General features: G+C 36.1%; 1 protein-coding gene across 1 annotated transcript in view; it reads right to left on the bottom strand.

Moving 5' to 3' along the window:
• NBAS (neuroblastoma amplified sequence) overlaps positions 1-26,198 on the bottom strand; it is a 138,504-nt gene that overhangs the window by 33,301 nt on the left and 79,005 nt on the right. Inside the window, exons 44-48 of the mRNA XM_026037058.1 lie at positions 25,490-25,824; positions 19,798-20,016; positions 18,646-18,848; positions 10,545-10,634; positions 5,376-5,571 (exon numbers count right to left, since the gene is read on the bottom strand). Of these exons, the coding sequence (XP_025892843.1) occupies positions 5,376-5,571; positions 10,545-10,634; positions 18,646-18,848; positions 19,798-20,016; positions 25,490-25,824 (1,043 nt within the window). The remainder of the gene's footprint in view (positions 1-5,375; positions 5,572-10,544; positions 10,635-18,645; positions 18,849-19,797; positions 20,017-25,489; positions 25,825-26,198) is intronic.

Raw genomic sequence — 26,198 nt, 5'->3', positions numbered from 1 at the left:
AAGTATTTAATTTTTCACACAAGCAGCAATTTATGTTTCCAGGAACAATACACTTCATGTTCTCTTAAAATGCATTTTCAAGATGTGCAAATTAATATTGCCAAAAATTAGTCAAAAATAATTACATTTCTCTATTTTTTATGCATTATCAGTACAGAAATAGTTTCCCTAGAATGATAAACAGCATCTTAACTAATTTACTCAAAGTTGATAGGACCATAAATCCTTCTTCTAAGCAAGCATGTTTCACAAATAAAACACTGCTGCAGGTTAAACAGCTATGGCTCCTTCACCTACATTTTACAGATGTAGGCTAAACGCAGAGCATGGGTATCTGATAGCTGGAAATGGCTGCAGCAAAATGAGAGGGGAATTCTTAATCACTCCACTCCCCAAATACTTACGTTCAAACCTAACAGACACAACCCCAGGTAACTGGACTCAAACTCACAGGACAGTGAACTATTCTCTTCACTGGAAGTCTTCTTTATGATGCCCTGAAATACTGCATAAAAAGATGTATGTTTTTCATATACCAAGGGAAGAGCAAGGAAAAGAGCAAYGGAGACTTGGTAGCCATGCACAAATTCTCATGAAGCCATTACGTTAATGTAGGCATTACTAAAATTGCACAGAAGTTGTATACAGGGTAAGTCTACTCTCACAATTTAAACCTTGAAATGGATTTGGGGTGAGAAACATCACACAAATTCACCTGGCAAATTCTCAAAGCTAAATTTTAAACAAAGCAGATGATGGGGCTTAAAGTTACACTTCCAAATTCATTTTAGATATCCCTCCTCATTTTCAAAAATGCTCAACATTCAGCAGCTCTCTATTCCCCCAAGATAATGAAAAAAGCATAATTTAACAATATGAGGGGAAGGCTAAATGAGATTACCTTCTCTAAATGACACGGCTATTTGCATTTAAGTGGCATACAAACAGTAATTACATTTGTCATTTGCATAATAATGAAACAATCCTTTTATGAAGAGGTGTGGTCTAGAGAAGCTTCATGGCTGTGAAACGCTTTTCATAAATTAAACTTGCTTTACCTTCTAACCCTTTGCTAATTGCCCTGTAACTTCCTGGGACAAAACTCTTTAACTCTTGTTGCTTAAATCTGTGCCATGTAAGTGGTCACTGACAGAACTGAACGAGCATGTTCACACATAATCTGTAAGCAGACATTTTTAATTATGTCTGTCATACTGCCAGTCATTAAAGACACTGGTTTTCTGTATTGCACAAATGGATTTCCTATCATAGACAGTCAAAGCCATAAGTCAAGACATGAGTATTCTAAAGGACATCTTTCCTTACCCCCCCAAAAATGTGTGGTTTTTTTTTTTTTATTTAAAGAAAATGTCAGCATTTTGACCCATATTTTTCATGCACCAGTTAACTAGAAAATTAGAGAACCTGAAGAGCTYAGATAAAATTCATCAAGAGGATTAAAACAGCACGTGCCTCCTCCCTCCAGTAGCTCTGAGATGCTACTGGAATGTGAATTAAGGACTCTCAAGTCTTTGAAAAATAAGGACCTCTGAATTTTTAATTTTGTTAGTTAATCATTAGAGAACTGGAAATTGCTGTGTTTCTGACTGTTTGATAGGTAGCTGCTTCCATAAAGTACATTTTTAATTTTGTAAGAGCTGGCCTGTTTCCCAGCAGCACATTGATTTGTGGGACCACTACTTACACCACCTAGAGCATAATTAAATATTAAGTCCCTCTTTGATGTATGCAAAGCCTGACTAAGAGGATTACTAGTGACACTGAGGGTGGCTTTCACACATTTTCTGGTAATTGAACACTGCAATATCATTAAACTTATCTTTACTCAATAGGAACCATATTCGTCCTTTACGATACCTGATCTCCCTTTTTGTACTAAGAAACGGCAAGGGAAAGGAGTGAGCCTTCTAAAAGTCTGAAAAATATGTCAACAAAGTAAAACGATTTGGATGTAGTCAAATGAACATACTTGGGAAATACTTATAAATGAAACTTTATTTAAACAAGCCTCACATACCTTCCTCCATTAGCTAAGAGTAGAATAAGATCCTAGAGTGAGAGCTCAAGGAGTTTACTATTTTGCTGGTAACAAAAAGGATGACCAAGTTCAGAAAGGTGCAGTGAGTYAGGGAAATACTTATAGACCAGACTGTCACAGAAGTCTGAAAGTTAGCATATACCTAGTGCATATCTCAAAGAAGTAACTCCTAATTTTTATTTTTGGTCCTGGTTTATCTAGGATTCCCCAACAACCTGGCAGGATTCTCAAATTGTTCTTCAACTTTGCCTTCTGTAGAATAGGGATGCCTTTTTTAACATCCTTCCGCTGAAAGCATTAACATGGATGAGAGAAACTTGGTAATTAATGCTTTGCCAACACCTCCCTACCACAAATCCTTTACTGAGTTCCACATGATAATTATTTTAGTACTACACCATGAAGGATTATGAAATGCAAAAATATCTTTAAGTGTCTTTACCTAGCAAAGATAGTGAGAACACAGCCTGCAGACACACTGTCTTGCAACACCATCTCTCCTGTTTGCTAATTGACAAAATAAGCAAACTTATTTGCCATATAGGTTATCATTTCCTTTTCATAACAACAGCTCCTGGACTACAGCTTGACACCAGCTGACTAATRGAGAGAAACAAAAGGAAATTGTCTAAACGTGGATCATTCATTTGTTTTCTTGGACATCAGAGAAGAATTCCCACTGTCAGTTACTGGTACCTCACAGACTGAACAACGCGACTTCTCAGTCTAAATCACAACTTCATTATCCAGCACAAGGTATCCACCAGAAACAGAAACACCTACCACATTTATCTTAATTGAGTTCCAGCAGGATTCTTATAATTGCACTCTGTAGCAGGAATAATTATAAGGACAGCTTTCACTTTTGCTAAGTATGAAAATTGTTTCGGAACTTCCCTAAACAATAAATACTATATTCAGAGAACTTCTATATAAATATACAGGCAATTCTATAACATATAATGATCAACTTTGAAAGATTTGAGCTTATTAAGTACAGCATTTGTGTTTCTTAGCCACATAGCTTTAGTAGGCTGAAAGATTAGGCCAGCAAGAATGGCCTGAGTTTATATAGAGGTAAATGTAAAGTCCGTTGCTCCCACGATGGAGTGAAGCCAAGCAGTAGGACAGGACAGGCTGAGATCTGACTGCCTTGGAAGCAGCTCTGCTGAGAAAGCTCTTAGGTCCTGGGTGACACACAGTGAACCTGAGTCAAGGCAAATCTCCTAGGCTGCACAGCAACAGCACAACGACAAAGGTGACACAACTGTAACACTCCTGTCAGGCTGCACCTGGAACACTGTGTCCAGTTTTGGTCTCCCTCAGATCAAGAGAGAGACTGGAAAATGGGAGAGAGTGCAGCATAGGACTACCAAAATTACCAGAGGTTCAGCCTTCCATGAATCCCTCTGGCCTTAGCTATTCCACGCAGCTACAGCACTCCCAATATTTATCTGTTCAAGAAGCACAATCTGACTGAGATCAGTGACTTTACACTAAAGCAACTATTGTAATTTGGGGCTGAATCAGAAGCACTGAAAAACTATGCATTTATCAAATTTTAAAACCTCTTTATGAAACTTTTGACAGAACAAAGACACTTCAAGTACAATATTATTTAACCACAGTGTAGCATTATTATGGGAAGGACATATTAATGTATTATTGGCATGGAGGAGATTTAATTAGATCCTCAAATACCATGAAAAAAGCCAAGAGTTGTTAGCTTAATGTTGTGAAATTTTATACAATTTGACTAATAAAAGTCACCCTATCTTCTAAAATTCTTAAGCAAGTTTAATGAGACTTGCAAAGTTTTTTAAAATAACAGTTTCCTCTTTCCTCTACAGACAATGCTTAAAGCTGTTATCTTCATCTAATTTTCTACATTTTTCAGTTCAGTAGTTCAGTACTTTAGAATTGAAGTGCTTTTGGATTGGAAATCATGATTGCAGGGAGCAGAAATATTATCCAAGGATACTATGGACTAACAGCAAAAAAATGAAGATCAAGAATCATCTCAGACACACACACTCAAAAGTGACTGAGTAGTTAAGTGCCTATATTATGTGTGCAAAGGAAAAAGTAATCTTAAAGGAGGGAAGACATAAGCATTTTCTTTTAAAGATTATTATCTTGAATGACCTTAGGTCAGTGAGTCAAAATTGAGATATTGCTTTTGTTTTACATGAATATAAAATATTTTTTGTGTAGTATTGTAGCATGCTTCAGTTTCATGAACATTTGGTATTTTCATGGAGGGGATAGAAAATGGACGGAAGTGGTATTGAGAAAACAGATGAGAATTAATTCTGCTTCTCAATAAATTCACATAAAACAAGTGAAACTTGTGAACAATTTCCAAAGAACACAATCTTCAAAGACAGCAGTGGTGTTACAAGAATGTTCCTTCCTGTTAAGCATTTAGGATATGTTCATTGTATCTAGAAGACTAAATGCAGAAGCCCTAAAATACATACTCTCAAACACTTAAACAGTTCAAAATTTGTCATAAAATAAAGCAGTTAAAGTATTAATAGGTATAAGAACCTGTTTTGTGATTTTTTCTTTTAAAGAAAAAAAAAAAGGAAGAGTGCACTTGAACAAGCATACAAGTTAAATGGCTAAAAACATTTAATTTGGTCACCTAAAAACTTATCATGCATAAGTGGAAAAACACACAAATAGACCCTCCAAAGCCTCAGCAAAGCCATCTGGATAAAAAGGAAACTTCTCATACACTGTATGTTGTAACAAAAGGCATTAAGCAATATGGCAGTTTTACTCAGATTCATATGAAGGTTTGTGATGATTAAGAACAAAAGAGTATTTTCCAAAAATGGGGTAGCAAACAAACTAGGTTTTACTTCCCCCCTCACTCAAAATAATGTTGAGTTCTAGAACTTGTATGCACGTTATAATAAAAATGAAAGCTAAGCATGCCTTTATCCTTCAGCTCTCTCTCTTAGCAGGGAAATGAGTAATAGCTTGCGAGTTCTTTCAGGAATAATTTTACTTCACTTATTTGATGTTAAACTAAAAGAGATTTAAAATTCTCACCTGGTCAGTTAAAGACATGAATTGTTCTAAGAACCTACTATCTTTCATTCACCATTTGTACTGGCTTTAAAAAGAGAGGCAACAGTTGCCTTTACGACCAAATGCATTCCACCAAGAAGGTCTCTGCATTTGACACTGTCCTTATATTCCCCGTGTCTACTTCTGAGGTAACACTTAGCCAAGTGGCTTAGGAAAAAGAGAATGACCAGAAATCCCAGTTATAATTCTGATTATACACAGCTGTTCATTCCAATACCTTTCTTTCGGGCCAGCAAGCTCTGAGGACGGCCTGCGTTCTGAAGAAGACAAGAAGCTTGCTGTCCTCGTCACGGAGGTGGAAGGCTTGCTCCATGATTTGGAGCACTTTGATGCGAGGCTTCACTGGTAAGGAGTCGTCACCACAGAAAGGTCTCAGCCACTCCAGCAGGTCTTCTGAGGATACTACTTTCTCTCTGGAATTGAAGTTAAACAATTCAGTGTTAACCGTCTTCAGTAAAATTAACCCAAAACCAGCATGTCACGTTGTTCATAATCTCAGTGCAAGAATTTTCCTCAGAAGGCTCGTAACTTTTTTTTCTTGGTATGTAGAACCGAAACACAGGTGAACGTATTCAAAACRGGGATCCATCAAAACTGTTGTATAAAGTAGATAAAACACCATTCCTTGCATTTCTGTCCATTTGGCAATGGTCATGTAACAAACCATATCAACTTTTAAAATCTTCATCAACAGCTGTCTTTTTTAAATACAATGTTTTTACATGAATCAAAAAAGAAAACATCCAAATGATTCAAAACCTCAGTTGAAGTTTATTACAGCCCATCTTTGCTATTATTTCAGTAGAGGTTTTAGAAACCAATCTCTGCAAGATCCATCTAGGTAAAGTCARTCAAGCAATCTACGATATTTTAAATAATTTATCCTTCTAATTCACAACTATAAAGTTGACTTATATTGGATAAAACAAACAAAACAAAACAACAAAAAAAAGAAACATCACCACACACAACTGCCATTTCCCCAAATCATACTCTTGCCTTACGTGACTTTCAGAAAATAGTGAGATTGGAAAGTTAAAAGATCTTTTCTATGATCTTTTCTATACTTCATAGTACATATATTTTTATATATTTTGGTCATTCAATGCATAAAGGAGCTAAAACTCAAAAACATAAAGRAGTCAAAAAACTATACTGTGGGGGAAAAACACTTAATTAAAATACTAAAATTACAGGTCTCAGTAGCTGGCAAAGACTGTTCTAAAGTACAAAATAAGAAATAACATCAGCACATGTAGGAAAAGCAAAATGGAACTTTATCTTGAAACCTTAGTGCTTTGTATTAGCTTTAAGATGGTCTTCATCAAATAAATGCTCTGTAGTCAAATTGAAAAAAAATCAAGTACTTGATCAAAACTAAATATATTTTTACCTCTACAGTCAATGATTTCACTTCAGCATCTGCAAAATTCAATCAACCTGACTGAATCAACCTACTGAAAGGTTCCACCACTATCTTCATGCTTGAAAGCAAGTGTTAACACTGTTTCACACATCTCCAAGAAGTTTTTTTTCCCCCCCATCATGAGGGGGTTTACTATTAAGCCTTCAATACTTCACAATTTAAAAGTTGTCTTTACAGAAACACATGGAGCTGAAGCTGAGCAGGCTCCTGCAGCGGCGTGAGGCCTGCACGCCTGCCAGTGACCAGCACCACAACGCACTACTCCAGCAGAGCACAGATTCTGTTGTGGTACATTTTGATAAACACTCCTACCACCTTGGCCATTTTAGACTTGATCACAGCCATATAAACATAGTAACAACTGTACAATACACACACTTCAGTGAAAAAAAGAGTTATTCCTTGAAAGCATCAAAAGGACAAATRTACATAGCACAGTCTTCAGCTATTGTAGGTTTGAAATCATCACTTTAATTTTCTAAGATTTTTTTTTCTTATGAATAATTTTACTAATAGTTACCAAGTTTAAATTATTTTTCTTCCATCAAGGAACATAACATAAATATGCTTATATGTTTCAGGTAGCAATCTGAACAGTTCTCTTCTGGAACATAATACAGTTTGGCAAAAGTCAAATTTATTTTCTAATACCAGTCCAAATTCTAAAATAAACAAAAAAAAAATCTAATTACTTGAATGGGCAAACTATCATAATAAAATGATTTTTTTTTCCTGAAGTATCTTTAAAATATGTATTTTTAATAACTAGATATAATAAGACTTGGTTAGGGCATGGCCTTCTGGGCAGGTTCAAAGATTCCACAATGTTTAACTCTGGAATCAAATTTAGTATATTTTGTTCTATCTAACAGGGTTTAAARGAAGCATGTACATGCTTTCCACTAAATTAATTTCACAAAATGTTGTGAAATTCCACTTATGAGGGGACACCAGAGAAAGCATCACTCTCTGTAGACTCTTGGGCTTCTTTGCTTTGCAAAATGCAATTCATCTGTTTAATGTACTATGAATAATTACATACATTCTGGCATATAAGACTTCAGATCTGCTTTTTGTTGGAATTTTGTAATACAAGAGCACAAGGCTGTAACAGAGGCTTTATATCTTGCTGACTAGCATGGCAATTGCTGTAGGTTAAAAATGCCTACAATCTTTTATTATTGTTGTTCAGGGATTGTGCGTATTTTTAGAAGAGAAGCTTGAAATGTTTCTTTACCATGAGAAACTCACGAAGTGTATAAAAATTACTAAAATGTAACATTACGATAAGGAACTTAATCTTTATGGACATGTATGTTTAGTTATTTAAATTAAAATGCAACTTAATACATTTTGAATAAAAATCTATTTAAAATACCAATAGAGTCAGAAGAAAACATCAAATCTAACCTCTATGAGCCATTTATTATTAACTATCATTTAAATACCTTCCCGAAAGACTTCAGCTGCACAAAATATTGGAACACAAAAATAATCGTTACCAACATGCAAAATGCTGAGAGAATTATTAGGTGAGAATCATATAGAGGAATCCAGCARATAAACAGCATCATGGTTGGTAAGAAATTCTGAGAAGTCTTTAGTAATCCAGACATAGTTATTTCCATCAGACTATTTCTGAATCCACTCAGGTCGTGACAATATAGCCAGGAAATGAGAGGTAGATATCCACAACAATAAAAAAAATTAAAAAAAAACCCAACCCTTGATGTATCAAAAGAAGCAAGAATACTAAGGGCTGGAAGGGRACTTGTTATGCCAACACTTTTATTGCCTCCTCACACTTTAGGAAAAAAATTAATATCATCTAGACAGTTAAGTATTTATTTTTAACAATAAAAGCTTCACTCATTACTTTTTATCCAGTGATTACATCTTGAAATTTTCATAAATCAAAGATTTTCAATAAATCAAAGATTTTAATACATCTTTCATACAGCCTATTAAATCCATATAAAATAAGCTTTTAATCGAAGCATCACGTGACATTACACTTTCTTGCGCATTTAAACKTAAGACTTTAAGACTACAGCCCTTATCAGGTAAACCTATATGCCTGTCAAAAGAAAGCCAACATCTTTCTTTTGCCTTGGCAGAACCTACCTTGCATGGCACAATGCTGGATGCCAGGTGAGATGCTCAGTCTCTAATCCTTTGCTGATACTCGCTCACTAAACTTTATTGTGATGCTGAAATACCTTTATTATAAGGGAGCTGTATCACTTGCAGTAAACAAAGTAATGTTTCTGTATGTTACCTTCTSTACTTTCACTATAGGTTTTCCTCTCTATAACTCTAGCCATTTCTCATTTTTTTCTGTACTAACAATAGCCAATTTAATGACTGCCTGCTCTACTATGCTAATAATTACAGAATGCCCATACTACCTAGGCAGGAGAAAGAGATGTTTCATGTTAATTCACTAATTAGAATAGAAAACTACATGAGAGTACTGAAAGAAGTATATTAGACTAAATATAACCTGTGTGAAAACATTTACAGTACAAATATTTGCACAAATACAGCCAGCCTGCTAGCAGTGTCAGACAGAACATTTTATTTTATCCCTTCCTGTCTCTAAATGAACATGTAATAAACCAGTAAATAGCATTCTGCTATCCTTTGGTAGTATTTCAAACTAAAACTCCCCCTGCTTTAAAAAAAAAAAAAAAAAAAAAAAAGAAGAATAAAAGTGGCTCCAGGTAGCATGTGATTTATAGTTAATACTCCCCTATTTATCTTAAGGAGACAGATGGGAAGGTATTACCAGTTAGAAAACACCAATTTAACCTGTATTGCAGCTCTGAAATAATAAATATCGACAGTTTAGATTTTCAGCTGGCCCCAATTACAATTTTATTTAGACTTTTTATTGTTTGAATAATGTTGTTCAGCTCAGAACTTGAGCTAAATTAGAAATGACTGGTGGCATTGAAACTATAAATTAAAAGTATGAGCATTAAAGATGGTCTTCTGCCATGTTTCCAGACTTTGCAGAGCTCACACCTAATGTTAATATAAGTTTCCTTGAGGGGAAGATTTGTGGTTCATAAGCAGAACAGTTGGAGYTTAAACAGGTAAATAAGAGTAAATGTTTAATGAATCTAAATAAATTCTTGTAGTCCTCACTCCAACTTACTGCATTAAGATTTTAATGTTAATAATATATAAAAGATTTGAGAAAGTGTATGTCTGAATAAAAGAGCACTTACATTTCTATTTACAGTGAAATATTACGAGTCAGATATAGTGTAAATTATGATATCTAATCAGGCAAGTTCAGTATCCAATAGCTTGATATTACTGCAATAACATAATTTAATGAAGCGTAGGCATCTCCACACAAGGCAAATACTTTTTCTGGCTACCAGTTCTTAATTTGTACATCTAGCAGAAAAACTAAGACTGCATTTTGGTTTTACMCCTTTTCTTTCCTAGAAATGCTATGGGAAAAAATTCCTGAGCCACTTAGCCTGATCATTCTACAAGCTGAAATAAGGACACAAAAAAGGAAGGGGGTGAGGGGGCAGAAGCATCTGTTGAAATTTCTGCAAACAAAACTTTACAAATATTGATAAAATTAGATATTTATATCATTATTATTTATTGTTTATCTAATGAATTGAATGAAAACCAGTGAAGAACTCTACTTCTGGTAATTATTCAATCTGCAGTAGTCAGAGCTGAAATACTCTTTCCTCAAATTACCATAATATATGGCTGATTTAGTTTTAGGTTCAGTGACTTGGCTCATCAAAAAAAGTGTCTCAGATTTTAAATATTACAAACAATAGCCTGTTTCAGAATAAAATCTTAGAATGCAAACCCATTAGATGMATCCACAAGTAAGTCATCCACATTAGGCACTGTTCCTTCCACACTTTCTTACGGTGTATTTTTCAAAGCCTTAACCAAAGAATCCATATAAAAAGTTCTTACCCTTTTTCAACACTCGCGTGCACTGCAGACACGATGCCTTCTAGGACTCCAAGAGGATCTTTCACTGAGGTAGAAGAATTGCCATCTCCACTGTTAACGAGAGAGACAAAATTCAGTAACCACTGATCCCTCATTAGAAGGTCCCTCCTGCCCACGAGTTTTCTTGCAGCACCATTACTGGTCCAAGCAAATCTGATCTGATATCAAGAGTTCCACCCCACTGGGCTAGTATCTTCTTTTTCCCTCTGGGATTAATCTTCCTTTGGCTCGGCCAGGTTCATGCTTAGCAGAACAAAAGGGGAAAGGAGGGGACACAGGGTCACAAATTGCTTGTGGGAAAGTGGACATTTCAGCCAGCCATGAAGTGGCACCCGCCACGCATGTGTAGAAGAATATGGACACTGTCCATCATGGGCACTGCCGATCTGACATTCTGGGTGTACATTAATATTCCTTTGCAGGTCAATAAGGTAGTAAACACAGAGGGAAAAAAGAACAACTCTGGTAGAACGAAAGCTCCCCCACTAACACAACAAAAGTGATGTTCTCTGCTGCAATTCTCAGGAAAGCAAATCAGAGATGTGACCATGTTCTGGAGGAAGGAATCTCCTCCCCACATTCCAATAACATCCACAGCATCTCTTTGTGGAAACCCTTTTAAAGGCAAGGATGCCTGGACGGAGCTAGAAAATCAACCGTTAGGTGTATCCCAGGGCATAACCAATACACCTCTTAATGCTGCACTAAGAGCAGAATGAAAGAGAGAGTCCCAAAGGCACCATGGAGCAGATGACAATGTGTAAAAATTACTGCAGTTATTTTTTAACCTCTGTTAAAAGTTAGGAGGTAAAAAAATTAAAGAATTTCATCATTTGCTACTTAAGATAATCATTTATTTTACCTTCAAAATGACTTATGAGTCATTTTCATCCAGACCTGTGTTTCTACAGCCTTTAGTTCCTCCTGCATGGGACACTTACTAGTATGTGCTTAGAAGGCCAGTCTGAAGCACCGGATTTAAAATCAACGTATGATTCCATTCAAACTGATGCAAGGCAATTTATTGGAGAGTTTTACTTAACTATCTTTATTTTGGGTTACTATAGTTCACTCATAGGTAGGGAACTAACATCCCATCTATCTGTACTTCTGATTTGTGCACTACTCAAAAATACACTGATGCACACATATAGTTATCATAGAAATGACACTGTAGATACTATCCTATGACAGCTAAATAAGTTTCATCTTGGGAAAAAAAATCAAATTATTATTTATGCTTCAGAATTATTCAGACTCCCTAGTGATAATTTCTATCCCAAAGATCTTACTCTATCTTCACACATAAAGAGGAAAAATAAAAAGTATCATGCACACAAAAAGGGGAAGGGGAAAGGGGAGAGGAAGAAAAGAATTATTCTGGTGTCCCATATATCAGACAAATATTTTTTATACTAATGCAAGACCTGAATAATTTAGTAAGGTCGAACATCTCAGTCTCAGAAAAATATGTATTTTGCACAGGAAATCAAATGCAGTATGACAACAATGTTCTGTAATAACACAGAAAATTTCCTATTCTGCTTGTATGTCAAGTAATGAAAGGCAAGATCTGCCACAATAAAAATAAATAAATAATATTTTAAAATTTACACTAAAAGAAAAATGATTTCAAATTTGTTAAAGATARAAACTGCGGAAAAGCTAAGGAAACTTTAGAAAGGTTCTTCGAGCAAAGGTAAATATAAACTACTCTGATAAAAGGTTGTTAATAGGACAATTTTATTTTTCCAGCATTATTAGGCTTTTTTGTTTGTTTTTTGCCAAATAAGTTTCTCATAAAAAGTCATCAATTAAAGATGTCTACACTGTATTGTGCAAGAGAACTAGAAGAATAAGGATGATGACTGAAATGGAAAGCAATAAGGCTGTAGTAAGGGTATAGGACATGGGTCACCGAAAGGTAGAACCTGTCAGCTCTATTTTTCTTGTACATAATGACATTCTAATTATCAAAGTAAATGACCATCAAATCTTATATTTTTGGTTTCTTCAGGTTTGCCAATGATTCCGAGTAATGCTAAGATTTGCTTTTGAAAGTGTTTAGAATCTTTAATTAAGAAATGTAAGCCATAAGCTGCTATAACAGTGAGGCTTTGGGCATCTCAAAAAACCTCATCTCAGAGGAATATGCATCCAAAGGTTAATGGTAATTCCTGAAAAAACGGAAAACACTTTATTTTCAGGTAATCCATCTATGAAGCCACCTCTGGACTGCAGTGAATTGTTTCAACTTTTACAGGAACCTTTGTCATATGGGAGGTGCTACAGACATACAAGTATCATTCTATCAACAACCTGGGGGAAAAAAAATACAACCAAAAAAAAGTGAATCTAAAGGGTACACTAATTATCACAGAACAAGAATATATTTTAATATAAACTAGAAATGAAATCTATTAATTGAAATGAAATAACACTTTCCTGAAATTAATGTACAGTTGAAAGCTATCTTTTTTAAAAAACCCTGACACTGCCTACACTGCCTAAGAATGGTTAGACAAACTAAAGAAAAATTACAGTTTAGGCATCAAATTCTCTTGCATTAGCTTACCATAAAGACTGTTGCCTTGCTCTTTTCTTAATAATTAATGATGAAAAATAAACAGCTACTAACAGAAAGAAACGAATGAAGAATTCTTTCACACAGATTAAATGTTGTTTTATGCATGTTAAAAACAGGAGAATAGCATCCAGTGGTCACCTCTAAACTCCTAAGCATGAGCATGGTGTAACTACACTGGCAAAAGCTTATTTTGATTTCACTTGAGCTTCAGAAAAGGTGATGCATATTTAATCAAGATGTTCCCCAAATACMATAAACTACAAAGAACACTTGAAGGAAGAATAAGTTAAACACATCCAAGTCTTTTAACCTAATTATACTATTCGCTGAAAATACTCGATAGCCTCTTATTTCTCCAGCCTTATTTTCCTCTTCGAATCACAGAATCATAGAATGCTTAAGGCTGGAAGGSACCTCAGARGTCATCGAGTCCAACCCCCCTGCTCWMGCAGGGTCACCTAGAGCACGTGGCACAGGGCTGCATCCAGCAGATCTGGAAGATCTCCATAGAAGGAGACTCCACAMCCTCTCTGTGCAGCCTGTTCCAGGGCTCTGACACCCTCACTGTCAAGATGTGTTTTCTCAAGTTCCTGTGGAACTTTTGGTGCCTCCRCTTACGGCCGTTTCCTCTAGTCCTATCGCTGGCCACCACTGAAAAGAGGCCGGCCCCCTCCTCCTCACTGCCTCGAGGTATTTATASACRCTGATCAGGTCCCCCCTCAGCCTYCTCTTCTCCAGGCTGAACAGGCCCAGCTCTCTCAGCCTTTGCTCATAGGGCAGATGTTCCAGGCCCCTGATCATCCTCGTAGCCCTGYGCTGGACTCTCTCCAGCAGCTCCACATCCCTCTTGTACTGGGGAGCCCAGAACTGGACACAGTACTTGCTTGCATTTCCTCTGAATATTGGGAAATAGAAAAATCTTATAGTGTTTTTACTATCATACCACACTGGGGAAAATTCATATTGTCCATCAGTGAAAATCCTGGGGTTTTAATTTTCTTTAAAAGTTAGGTACCTCAGTATCTAGTGCAACTGGCTTTACCTCCTTCTCTATTTAAATAGAGGCCATTAAACAGGAATTAAAATTTTCACCAAACCTTTCTTGCTCACCGCCAGAAACAATATATTCACCTGAATTTATTTACATAAGATAAGAAATGTAGGAGCTGTAAACAAAGACCATAGTACCTTAGGTCCTTGTTCTTAACAGATAAGTAGAAGTATCTTGAATAGATAAAACTGTCTTTTCTGACTACCTTGATTTCTATGTAGGAAACCCTCACGCATGGTCTAAATTCTCCTTTATCATCCATGACTGTTGCTTAAAGTAATTTCACACATTGCGGAAAGTGTCCAGTATAATCAGGTAGGTGAACTTAAGATAAAATGAAACTTGTGTAACTCTAATCAGGTTACTAATGTTAACAAATATCTTTTTTTTTAATATAATTCCAATTTTCTACTGAAGAGAGAATGGAATTCTATTGGTATCAGTTGACACTGAAACAAACTTCACATTCACACAGGCCTGTTTCATTTGGGGTTATAGCATCTTCACTAAACCCCCCACGAACACACCCACTGAAAAACCAACTACTTTACAAATTTCACTTTACACTAATTTACATAAATTTCATTCATACTGATGATATCAATGCCAGGAGGCTTAAGTGATGCCAAGCAACAATCATTTCTTTTTTCCAAACACTTTTTCTGTATGTGTGAAAAGTGAAGTTACTTTATCATATTGATCCTTTACTGAATTTCAAAGTAGGAAGAATATTATATCTAGTATTTTCTATTCTATTTTATGCTGGATTCATGTTCTTTACTATTCCTTTTTTTTTTTTTTTAATTTTATTTACTACTCTATTACACATTCTTTAAACAGCACATGTGAATTTTATCAACTCTATGACTCGCCTCTCATCCTCTTCCAAACAGGGAAGTAAATGAGCGTTTGTTTTACATCAGCTTGCATTGGTACATAACAAGTTATTACAAATTTATAAGCATAAACCCCAGTCAGAGGAATGCACATCACATATCAAACGAAAAGTGAGGAATTTCTGAGTACATGAGAAGCTTCTAACTAATTCTGTTTTTGTCCCTCCCAATACATCCACTGAAGGGATATGTTTTCCCTTCTTTCAGTGAAGTGCTGCACAGGAGTTACTGAGAATGGTCTTCCTGAGAGCCTTAAATGAACTTTCCARTGCCTAGCCTTGAGACACGTATAAAAAAGCCTAATAATTCAAGTCATAGAAAAATGGGATAAGGAGGAGGGTGAAAATGAGGAGTTTGATACGTCATAATCCTGTGTGATTCAGTGTGGTTGAAATAACTGGATCGTATAAGCTTCATGTCCACATATACTGCACTGCTGTAGTCCAGTTGTGAACAGCATCGTAACGATCATTTAAAGCCAAATTATTGTTCTCCAGGTGGACAAACTCTGCCAAAAAGACAATGTCAGACGTGTTCCTATGAAAAAGCTCTACTATCACTGAGACTCCATGAACATTGCTGAGCTGAGTTGATTGGAATAATCAGTTTGCAGAGAAGGCTGTGAATATTCTGAAATGTCTTCTTCTCTTCACTCTGTTGCAATATCCCCATAAATGCTGAAGCACAGTTACACGTGTGGACAGCTGCATTCTACTATTATTTCTGTACTTCTGGTTTGTGTGCTCACATCATTATAGTAACAACATCATGCAGAAGAACCAGATAAATACTGAAGAGTTCTGTGTTTTTAAACTGGTCTTAAAAGTGAGACAGAATCTAACAGCTATGTAACAGTGGAACAGTTTTACTGGTTGTTCTTACCCCTTCAGAGAGAAGTACTTCAGAAAAGTTTAGAATTAAGAGAAATACCTGTTCATTTCTCAATCACATCAAAGAGTCCATCCCTATCCTCTGGCCTTTCTCCCTTCCAAAAAGAAGGAAACAAAAAACTCAAAACATTTCTACTCATCACAGACTGCTGGTGCCTTGTTTGGGATATTCAGTGCATCACAGGCCAGGAAAAGGCAACAGGTAGCACTACACCATCAAATCTAAAGGAGTTGCCTCAGGTCAAAAAAAAATCTCCACTGAATTAATTTCAGCTGAATTAATTTCATCTGACAGCAGAAAGAAAAGCAAAAGTGAACATTTTTATGCTGCTCTGAAGGAGAAAGAACACCACAGACAACTGGATTCTTAACAGCTCATTGATGATCTGTCAACGATGATGGCAAAAAAAACCTTGGAGTCTTCCTCCTGGGAACAAAACTATTAAGGGGGATGTGGGGATGTAAAATCCTAGAGCTTCGTTTTCTGCTTGCCCTCAACCTCTCACAGCTTTAGTGCAGCCATGGCAACCGCGCGGCCTGGACGCGYGCTCCAGCCACGCGGCCGTCACGGGGGCAGCGCGACTCGGCCACCCTCGTTCCATCGCACTGAGGAAGAGATCGGGACACGCAGCTAATCCCTTGGTAGCAAGAAGGACAAGCTACCCGACTGCAAATGTCCAGGGACTTTTACAAATCCTAAGTTTAAGAAAAGCAGCATCTTCATAGATTCCTTCAATTCCAGYACACCACTATCAACATACACCAGCCTCAAGAATAATGACTTGAACTCCCAACCCAACTCCCTCCCCTCATCATATCATTATCCTCACAAATATCTTCGGTTTCTTCACTGTGTTATATAAAGGGCAAGAAAAATGCGGAACTGAAAGGACATGCTAAAATTCACACCTATGTGCCAAAGGAATCTTGTAATTACAGCTAAAAAACCCTGTCAAATCTCTTATCAGACCCAAACGAGAGTTATTCTGAGTGGCAGGCTGGACTATAAAYGATCATTTAGCACAATGAAGGAAGAGAAACTGATCTCACAGAAAGGCTTATCAAACAGTACGCTTGTTTTTCTCTCAGTTGTGCCCATAAATCTATTTATCTATTTTTAATGAGTCTATATTCCCAGTTATCATTATATTCTCCCAAATACGAGACACACTAAAACATTTTCACCATCGAATTTGTGAATCAAAGCCATGTCCCTTCTGGTGCAAAAGTCAAGGAATATACATGCTGCCTGTAATCAGAGAAGCCAACATAGATTTCAGTGCAAGCTGACACTGCTGAAGAAATTCACCGTGATTACTGTGGTTTTAGACTGCTTCTGCCAAGTGTAAAAATTTAAATTCCTACGCAATCCTATAAGGAATACAATCAATTCAATTCAAAGAGCACTGTATTGGAGTTAACACAATTGACCTGACAGAGTCTAAACTCAGCTCTTTTTAACTGTCAATGCGATTTTAAGATGCTCAGCATTAGCTGTTGTTCATGCTGCTTTGCGTCGCCCACGCCTTGCCAAGGCCTCAATAGAATTATTCAGGGATAAGTAAATATAAATTGCCTGAATCTGGTTACTTTGAATTCTTTTCTCCTAGCCTATTTCTCCCTAATTTTAACTATAGCACATGACTCAGTTCACTAGGGCTGTGTGAACAAGCTGATATTTGGTCTTTGTAATGCCAAGGGAAAGACAGATGCTGAGGTTTTGGATCTGTGAATCCTGAAAGATGGAAATGAGCTCTTGGTCTTGGACAGTATGTGGGAATGCTCCTAGTATGATGGTACTGAAACCACTAAAAAAACTACTAAGAAACAGTAACACAGAGTTCAGCAAACAGACTCCATCACAGTAAGCTGCTTCTCTCCAAAAAGTCTTTTTTTTTTTTTTTTTTTTTTTCTCTCTCTCCAATTTTTAAGATCTCATTTATCTCTCATGTGCTATGGGAAGCAGGCAGCACTTGCACTTTAATTTGGAAAGAGAACGGGTGGCACAAAGGGATAGTGAAGAAAGGGAAAAACACCCTCAGAAACTCTCTTCATGAGAWCAAACATCATGGTAACTTAAAACAACTTAAAACACACAGTACTTGCCAGAAAAGCTTACTTTTGAAAACCTTGCCAATAAATGAAAACAAATACATCACCACCACACTGCAGAATATTATTTCAAAGGGGCAAGTTGCACTTCTTCCTGCAGGATTTGCTGTTACTAGACATCTATTGACCAAAATATTACACAATCTCTTTTCCTACCCACTACTTCTTCCCAACAGCCATATCTTTTGACCCTCTGTTTAAGAAGAATTAAATGCAATTACGTGTAAACATTCCCCAAACCCACAACAGCGTGCGCACACACGGAGCAATCACATCCCAAAACTGCACTGAGCACTTCTGGGTCTTCTTTTGTTCAGATCACAAACAATTCCCCAACTGAGAAAGCTGAACAGTCATCTCTGAGTATGAAATTATGGGAGCACAAACAATCTAAGAACTCTTTTTTTTTTTTTTCTTTTTTTTTTAAATCATTCCTAGCTTTTTACAGAATCTAAAGATTAAAAATAGAGAAGTACCTACTATAAACACAAAGAAAGGTTCTTGAACCTAATTATGGCATACTTACCTTAATGCACATAAAATTTCTTTAATAGCACATTGGACAATATCCTTGGGAGAAAGGCCTAAGTCCCCAACAGCCACTTGTAACAACTGTTGTATCATGTCCAGAGGCTGCCCGTCTATACACATAGCTAGTGCTTGGTCATGGATTTTTTCCTTCTCCGACCTTGACAAATCATACAAATAGCCATACTTCTGTAGTGCATCCTGTGGATAGGCAGGTTTGGAATACAAGTCAGCACATCCTTCATTTAGAGCTAAACATTCCTGAGTGCCTTTAATCCCCCCACACCACTCAACGTGTTACTATGAAGCTGGGAAAGACTGATGGATGTGAATTTCAAAATCTAGGCCAACAAAATAAAGCTATAAATCATCAATAAAATATGATAAAAGCTTAATTTCTTATGGTAACTACTTATCGTAACATTCAAAATAGGCATGTGATTAGTAATCAGGTTTTTGTAAAAATTGTTATAATTGGTAAAAAGTGTGCTTTATAATCTGAAAGTTAGTCACACAAACACTACTCTCTGTCTAGCAAAGTTCTATCTGGGGGTGTTTTGCAGAATATCTTGCTAAATTGCACAGAATTGGAGGCTTTAATAACATTAAAGGAGGCTTTATTTAATATTTTAATCCATTTAATACTATTTTAATTCCTTAAAACTGTTAACTTGGTCCCACTTTTTAAAAACAAAAGGACAAAACAATACRTCCTTCATTCAAAACTAGTAGCTATTCAATGAATTAATTTCTATTCTTCTGTGATTGCTGAAGGTAACATGAACACAGTTCAACAAAACTTGCCATTAAATTACTCAGATTCATTTACTTTTTTTTTGTACATTTATTTTTATTGTACATCACTATGGACTCTAAAAACTCCTATGCATTCTAGATAAAAGCTTTCAGTTAATCTTTTTTTGGAGCAACCTGTCAAACGACAGTCAAATTAATGGATCTTTTTGGACAGAATTTTCAGTGGTAACAATAAAAATTTTGAATATGTTAATAACAGTGAAAGCTTCATGAATTTCATCAAATTAAATCTCTAAAAAACCAGGAGAAACCTGGAACTGAAGTTTCCAAGGGAAAGGCACACCCAGGATACTGTTGCAAAATACTTAAATATGTGAGTGTAATTTATCATTACCTGTTCACTATTTTTCAAGTAAGTGATAAAACTATGACCGAGTGTTTGCAGATGAGCAAGAGATTGATGTAAGTGATTCAGACTTTCTCCATAGGCAACAGATACATTTTCCACAGCTTCCACATCATTTTCAGGATTTTTTTTTCTTGATTTTTCAGAAAGATGTTGCACTGCTTTAATAGCCTTCTCAGTCACTTCTATCCTAACTTCAACTGGTAGCTGGAAAAGATGACGGAAGAGTTAACCATTGTAACCACTGCTAACCATCATTTGTATGGCAGCAGTTGTATTATAGCAGTGCCTAAAGCTTACATGGCTCCACAGTACAGCATAAAATTAAATATTGTATGAGAAAATTTTGAAAATCGTCAATTTGAAAACATATTTTTGCCTTTTAATTTTGGCTCATCACAAAAACCTAAAACTTATTTTCTGTAATAATTTTCATTGCTTATCACAGAGTCTGGATCTTTCACTAAGCTTAGCACAGAGTTTGGATTTCCAAATACAGAATTCTACATCCTGTGAATGAAGTTTCCTCTTAACTCTCCAACTAGCATGAAGGGCCATTTTTGTGCTCAAGAATGGAAACCAATACTTCAAATGGYATTAAGCAATAATTAGATTATTTCCAAGCTTCCAAAATGCAAGAGTATTAAAGAAAAGCAATTTAGAGTGTTTGGAAAGGGATATAGGGATATAGATATATCTCTTTATACAGACAGTATTTGTAGCCAACTGGCTACTGGTAACTTACTGGTAAGTGAGGAAAGACATTACATCAACTAGCAGTCCAAAACAAAGTACGATGACTTTAAAAACTCACGTATGATTCGTTATTTTAAAATTTTACCTTAAGTATGATTACAATATACTGACAATTACCAAAGAAGAACTACAACAGCATAATTTATATGAAAGTCAAATTGATATTTACATCATGAATCAGACTACCTATCCATAATGTGACAGAAACTTGAGAAAAAAATAGTTAATAAAAAGTTTTATAGCATTTGCAGCACTTTTTTTTTCTGAAAAGAATATAAATGAATGAAAATGGTACACTGTTGCTCTGAACCACAGTAATGATCTTTGGATCACTGTCATTGACATTGTCAATGGAGAAAACAAATGGGAGAGGGAGAATTATTGCAAGAACTATGAAATACTGTCACTGTTTACAGAGTAAATTGGAAGAATATTTTACTATTCCATTCCAAAATCAATTGAGTTCCATTCTTACCAAAAGCAATTAAACAGGATTTTGCTACTTGAGAACAAAATTTCAGTATCAGGTTTTACTAAGCAAAGAAAAGGTGCAATCTTGACATTACAAGAACTTATGATGACCACAGATGGATTTTGTAAATGTAATAACATAAAAAATGAAAGCAGTCACATATTTCATTTCTTTTTCGTTCCAGTGTACATTCCAATGCTCAAAAAGCAATTTGAAGGGATGGAAAAGCAAATAATAGAAATATTCCATTTAACTGTTCTATCCTAGAGAAATGTGTGAATACACTGCATTTTTAGAAGCCACAGTGTCAAAAGCATACACAAACTAAAGCATTAAAAAAATACAGATACTTTCCAATGCTACTTTTATTTTTGTGTTCATATTTCTGCAGTGATGAAATGAAGCTCTACCAAGAAATCTGATATTTTCTGATTATTTCATTCCAAAAAACCCCCATGAACGAKTCTCCTCCATGCTTCCAGGCAGCTTCAATAATGAAATTTGGCATTATACTCAGTAATAACTAACAGCTTTAGCTTCAGGGGCTAGTTCACTTTCCTTGCCTGTGCAAGAGTGAAGTTTTCTTTTTAAGAAGAATTTTGCAGTTTAGAGAGACTTTTAAATCTGTATCCGCAATGAAATTTCTTTTCTYCAGAAGATATAAGCATTAATACAGCTTTGTACAAGCAATATTTATTCACTTGAAAATAAAGACCCTGACATCGTCATATTGATTAAATGAAAAGCATTAGTGAAGTATTCTATAATGAATTCTTGAAACAATTTTTTTTTTTAATTAAATTAACATGCTATTGGAAAGGTAAGCAAATGCCCCAAAGTGCTCTGCTCTAAAAGAGGTGCCTTCCATACCCATGGAGAACTGAGACAAACTGAATGAACTTAAGTACCCAAGTAACAAAACGAGTAATTCAAAAGTATTTCAGCCTGGTTGTATTTTATAAGAATATGCAAATTCTTGTATATGTTCAGGCAATGTCATGCACTGTCCTTATACTTGGCATTTAGGATGGGGTCAAGAAGTTAATGCGACAGAGAAAAAATCCTGAAAATTACTTGGAGCTCCTTCTGAATAGCTCCTTTTAAGCAGCTTTTTACACAATTATTAAAAAGGATACAAAAGCTGAAAGAGAAAGATACAAATTTGTATCCAGATTTGTAAGACTATTTCTCCTAACACTCACGTCATGTGTGGCCAAGAAGCTGAYGCTGTATCCCAACTCAAGCAAGAAGAAAATGGTCAAAAGAGACATTACCATCTCAGARGCAACAGAAGTCAACATTTCAATCAAAAACATTAAGCTGAACGCAGAATTCATCTTCTGCACCAAAATTTGGAAGCAAAGGAAGGGATGCATTTGTAAATTAAACGTAAAGCATCAGCCAGAGTTTGAATGGATGCCGGCAAGACTAGGAAAGGCTATGAAGAATAGCCTGAAATTCTTAAAGGAGCATTCCTTCCTCCACAGAATACCTACCTAATTAGAAGCCCTGCTTTTTAGTCTACCCTTGCAGCTGTTATCTTCCCTTGCTAATTAACATATTGTGCCCATCCTTATTTGTAATGTGTCCGCCATAATGAAAATGTAGTGAAATAAAGAGTAATTATTTTAAATTTGTTGGTTTTGTTGTTTGTTTTAAATGACTGTGCCATTTCTCTTGCRCTTTTTTTCCCCTCTCTTTCTCTTTTCCTCCTCTTTTATCTAAAATTTATCAATAAAGACAGTGGTAATTGGCCTATGAGGTCTGATGCAACAGATGGTTCTTTGAAGACATAACAGGCAACCTAGCACAACCAACAAAGCAGGGCTACCAACAAAAGAGTGAGAAAAAAACAAATTACCTCAAATACGCCATGTGGGTCTCAAAGGAGAACAAACACGAAAGCATCATAAAGATCAAAAATGTTGATACGATCATCACTATCATTAGAGCTTTATGAAATAAGCTTCACTTAAAGTAAATACAGCTGCCAGAATAAAACATGATGGACTCAAAAATACAAGCATAAACAATAGCAGTCACTCTATTGACTGATTAGAATACCCCAAATGGGAGAAATCTCTACTTTTCACATAATCAAGAAGCCTTTGCTTTCCACTCAGCAGGGATATCATTTATTTCACTAGAAAAATGCAAAGAACAATTCAGAATTAAGAGCACTTCTGAGGAGAGATATCACAACCAAAACCCTCTGTTTACTTGTAGTAAGCTGKGGTGTTCAAAGGCTCAATGCAGTTTTTCAGTGTGTGAGGGGAAGAAAGAACTTGCCACCTGTTTTGTTTAATACAGACACAAATGGAACACTGGAGAAAACAGAGACACAGGCAAAGAAAGATAGAGGCTGATAATCAAAGAGTTAGGAAAATAATTTAAGAACTGGAAGGGAGGAGGAGGAAAAATAATAATAAAATAAAAAGGACAAAAGAACCCCAGAAAAAGCCATTAAAAAGTGAGCTCATTCAGTTTACCAAAATAAGCGGTTTCTGCTAATTCTTTTTGAAATCAAACTTTGATAGCTACCTCGAGTACAGCAGACGAAAGGTCCAGCAGCTGTAACTTCCAACTAAATTCACATCAACAAAAAGGCATTTTAAAAATTAAATGGGGAAAAATTAGCCRCTAGAACAATCAATGACTACACTGGACTAACAAGTCACACTTCAGTTGCCCAGAATTAAAGAGTATTTCCTCCAAGATACACTGCAGCTCAAAAAAACAGTAAGTTTTAAGAAGCAGCCTGACAAATCTTCTCTGCTCAAAGTTAATTATCCTCCAATTTTTGCTGCTACTGCTTTCCTCTCGGATGTTGATTTACCAGCAGTGCAGAAGGAACAAAGATGAAATAGCAGGTCCAGCATCTTCACACAACACAGAAATACAGCCTATTTCTATACACGACTGAAAGAAAGATTCTGCAATAAATCAGACCTACAGGCGACTTTCACTTCTTTCCCCATCTTGATATGTTTTTCAATCAGTGCTTCTTAATATAATAATTGTGACATTAGACATAAATAAGAGATAATAACGAGTAGAGGGGGGGTAGTGAAGAGGGCCCATTCCACCTACTTAGTCGGCTTCCCCATGACCTGTCCTTACTTCAGACTTTCCTTGATTTGCCTTTTACCCACTCTGACCAAAAAGAGCTTCACAGTGGTCATCATGCAGTCCTCTCTTTATAGTGAATAACAATACAGAATTACAGACTAGTATATCTGTTATAGGAATGTGAAACTGATAACACACCACCTTTGGCCTTAGAACTATGATGGGAGCAAAGCGATGCRAGAGAGAACTGGAGAGAAAAGAGCAGTGCAGGAGGTGATCATATGACTGGCACTGATTGAAAACAATAAAATTTTGTAGATCAAAACTGGAGGAAAGAGATCTCTGAGAAACAGAAGTCTTCAGGAACTATAACAGTATGTTTTCATTTTATACCCATTCCTGTTATTCACTGGATTCTAAGGCAAGAGAAGCTGGCCAAACAGATGTTTCATTCCCAAATCCAGTGCAGAATGTACATTAAATCAGCTGATTGGACTCAACTACTTCAAACACTTGAAGACTTTGCTTTATGCCTCTGGGTTTTGCTAGAAAGCTGGCAGATTTCCACGGCAAAGTTCTCCTTGGACGCGAACCGAACACCATTGCCAACAGTAGCTCCTGCTCTYTGCTCCAACTAATTAGGAGTAAAAGACTCAAGAAGCAGTATTAGCATCCTAAGCAGCAGTAAATCGGACAAACTTCACAACAAGAGGCAGTRGAGACCACACATCCTCTGTAACCATCAAGTCATCGGGAGTAAGTGATGACTAGCAATGCCCAAGGTACATAAACAGGATAAGTTTCAAGCGGCYATTCCCCTTGGACGCCCCTAAAGCCAGGATTTCTTGCCCATTTGAGCACATTCATCCCTGATTGCTTCAATCCAGGATCAGGTTAACAACTAAGAGCTCGGCCTAGGGGTCTTTCCAAACAGACACAGAAATTGCCAGTAGGTTTAAATGACCTGAGAGACCAATATATGAACTTTTCTTGGTGGAACATCCTATTTAGGATGCCGAGGTCTGGTAACAAACAGAACACTGCAATTTTTAGGATCAGCACAAGTAAACTAATTAAATAATATCTTACTCTCTGCTGACCAAGAAAATAGATTTCAAGGTTCCATAAAAATTTCTCATTCACAGACTAGCTCCTCTAGCTTACTATTGAAAATGAATAAAATTATCTTCTACAATAAAGGTCAGAGAAAGAAATAGTAGACAGAGGAAGGTAGGTTGCAGACTAACTTATTCACAAATCTACCATTCTTCTCCTTCCCCCCAAAATCCAAAACATGGAAAAAAATACAGAAAATTTCTTTTTGGCAATACAGTCAGCAGTACTTTACTTGAAGCTCGAAACTCTTCAATTGTATCTGCTTACCTTTGTGACAGCCTTTGAAGAAAAAGTGATTTCATCCAAGAAATTGGTGATATCACCTGGATCAAGTCTATCCAAGTACTTTGAACACACATCATATGCATGTAGCCACTCAGCTGTGGTTTCAGGTATTTTTTTAAGGAGATGGTGATCCCCATTCCAGAAAAGTTTTGGTAACCAAACAGCATAAATAGAGCTTGCTGACAGCATGCTGCCATCTTTGTTAGGAATTTTGGGGGCCAGTTTAGAAATAGATAAAATATTTTGACTTGTAAGGATGGGCTCCAGTATTCCCAGAGGGTTCTCATTTTCATCTGTTAACTTTTTGTAATTGAGACCTATGGACAGAAGAACAAAAAAGCAAATAAAATAAAATTAATGGTTGAATATATTCCTAGTCTCTTTTTATTTCTGCAGATTTTGTTTTAGTACTGACTATTTTATGGAGAAATATAAAGACTCATTCCACTTTTTTTTTTTAGGGTGATGCACAATGATAGACTGGAAAAAGACAGGATTGCACATGTGAATAAYAGAGGAATTTTATGCTGTCCTGATGCACATGAAATCTCTCAAGATATGGCATGTGTTTTACTTTTAACTATTAACATACAGCCAAAGAAGCAGATTTCCAAAAGGATATGAATATATACATATACATGCTATAGATTTTTAATATAAATCTTAAAAATCTTGTGCACACACTCACCTC

This window comes from Nothoprocta perdicaria, unplaced genomic scaffold, assembly GCF_003342845.1.
Source record: "Nothoprocta perdicaria isolate Ctin4 unplaced genomic scaffold, notPer1 scaffold_19, whole genome shotgun sequence".
In the NCBI taxonomy this organism is placed as follows: domain Eukaryota; kingdom Metazoa; phylum Chordata; class Aves; order Tinamiformes; family Tinamidae; genus Nothoprocta; species Nothoprocta perdicaria.
The sequence above is the reverse complement of the archived record's forward strand: the minus strand, read 5'-3'. Positions and strand labels throughout refer to the sequence as shown.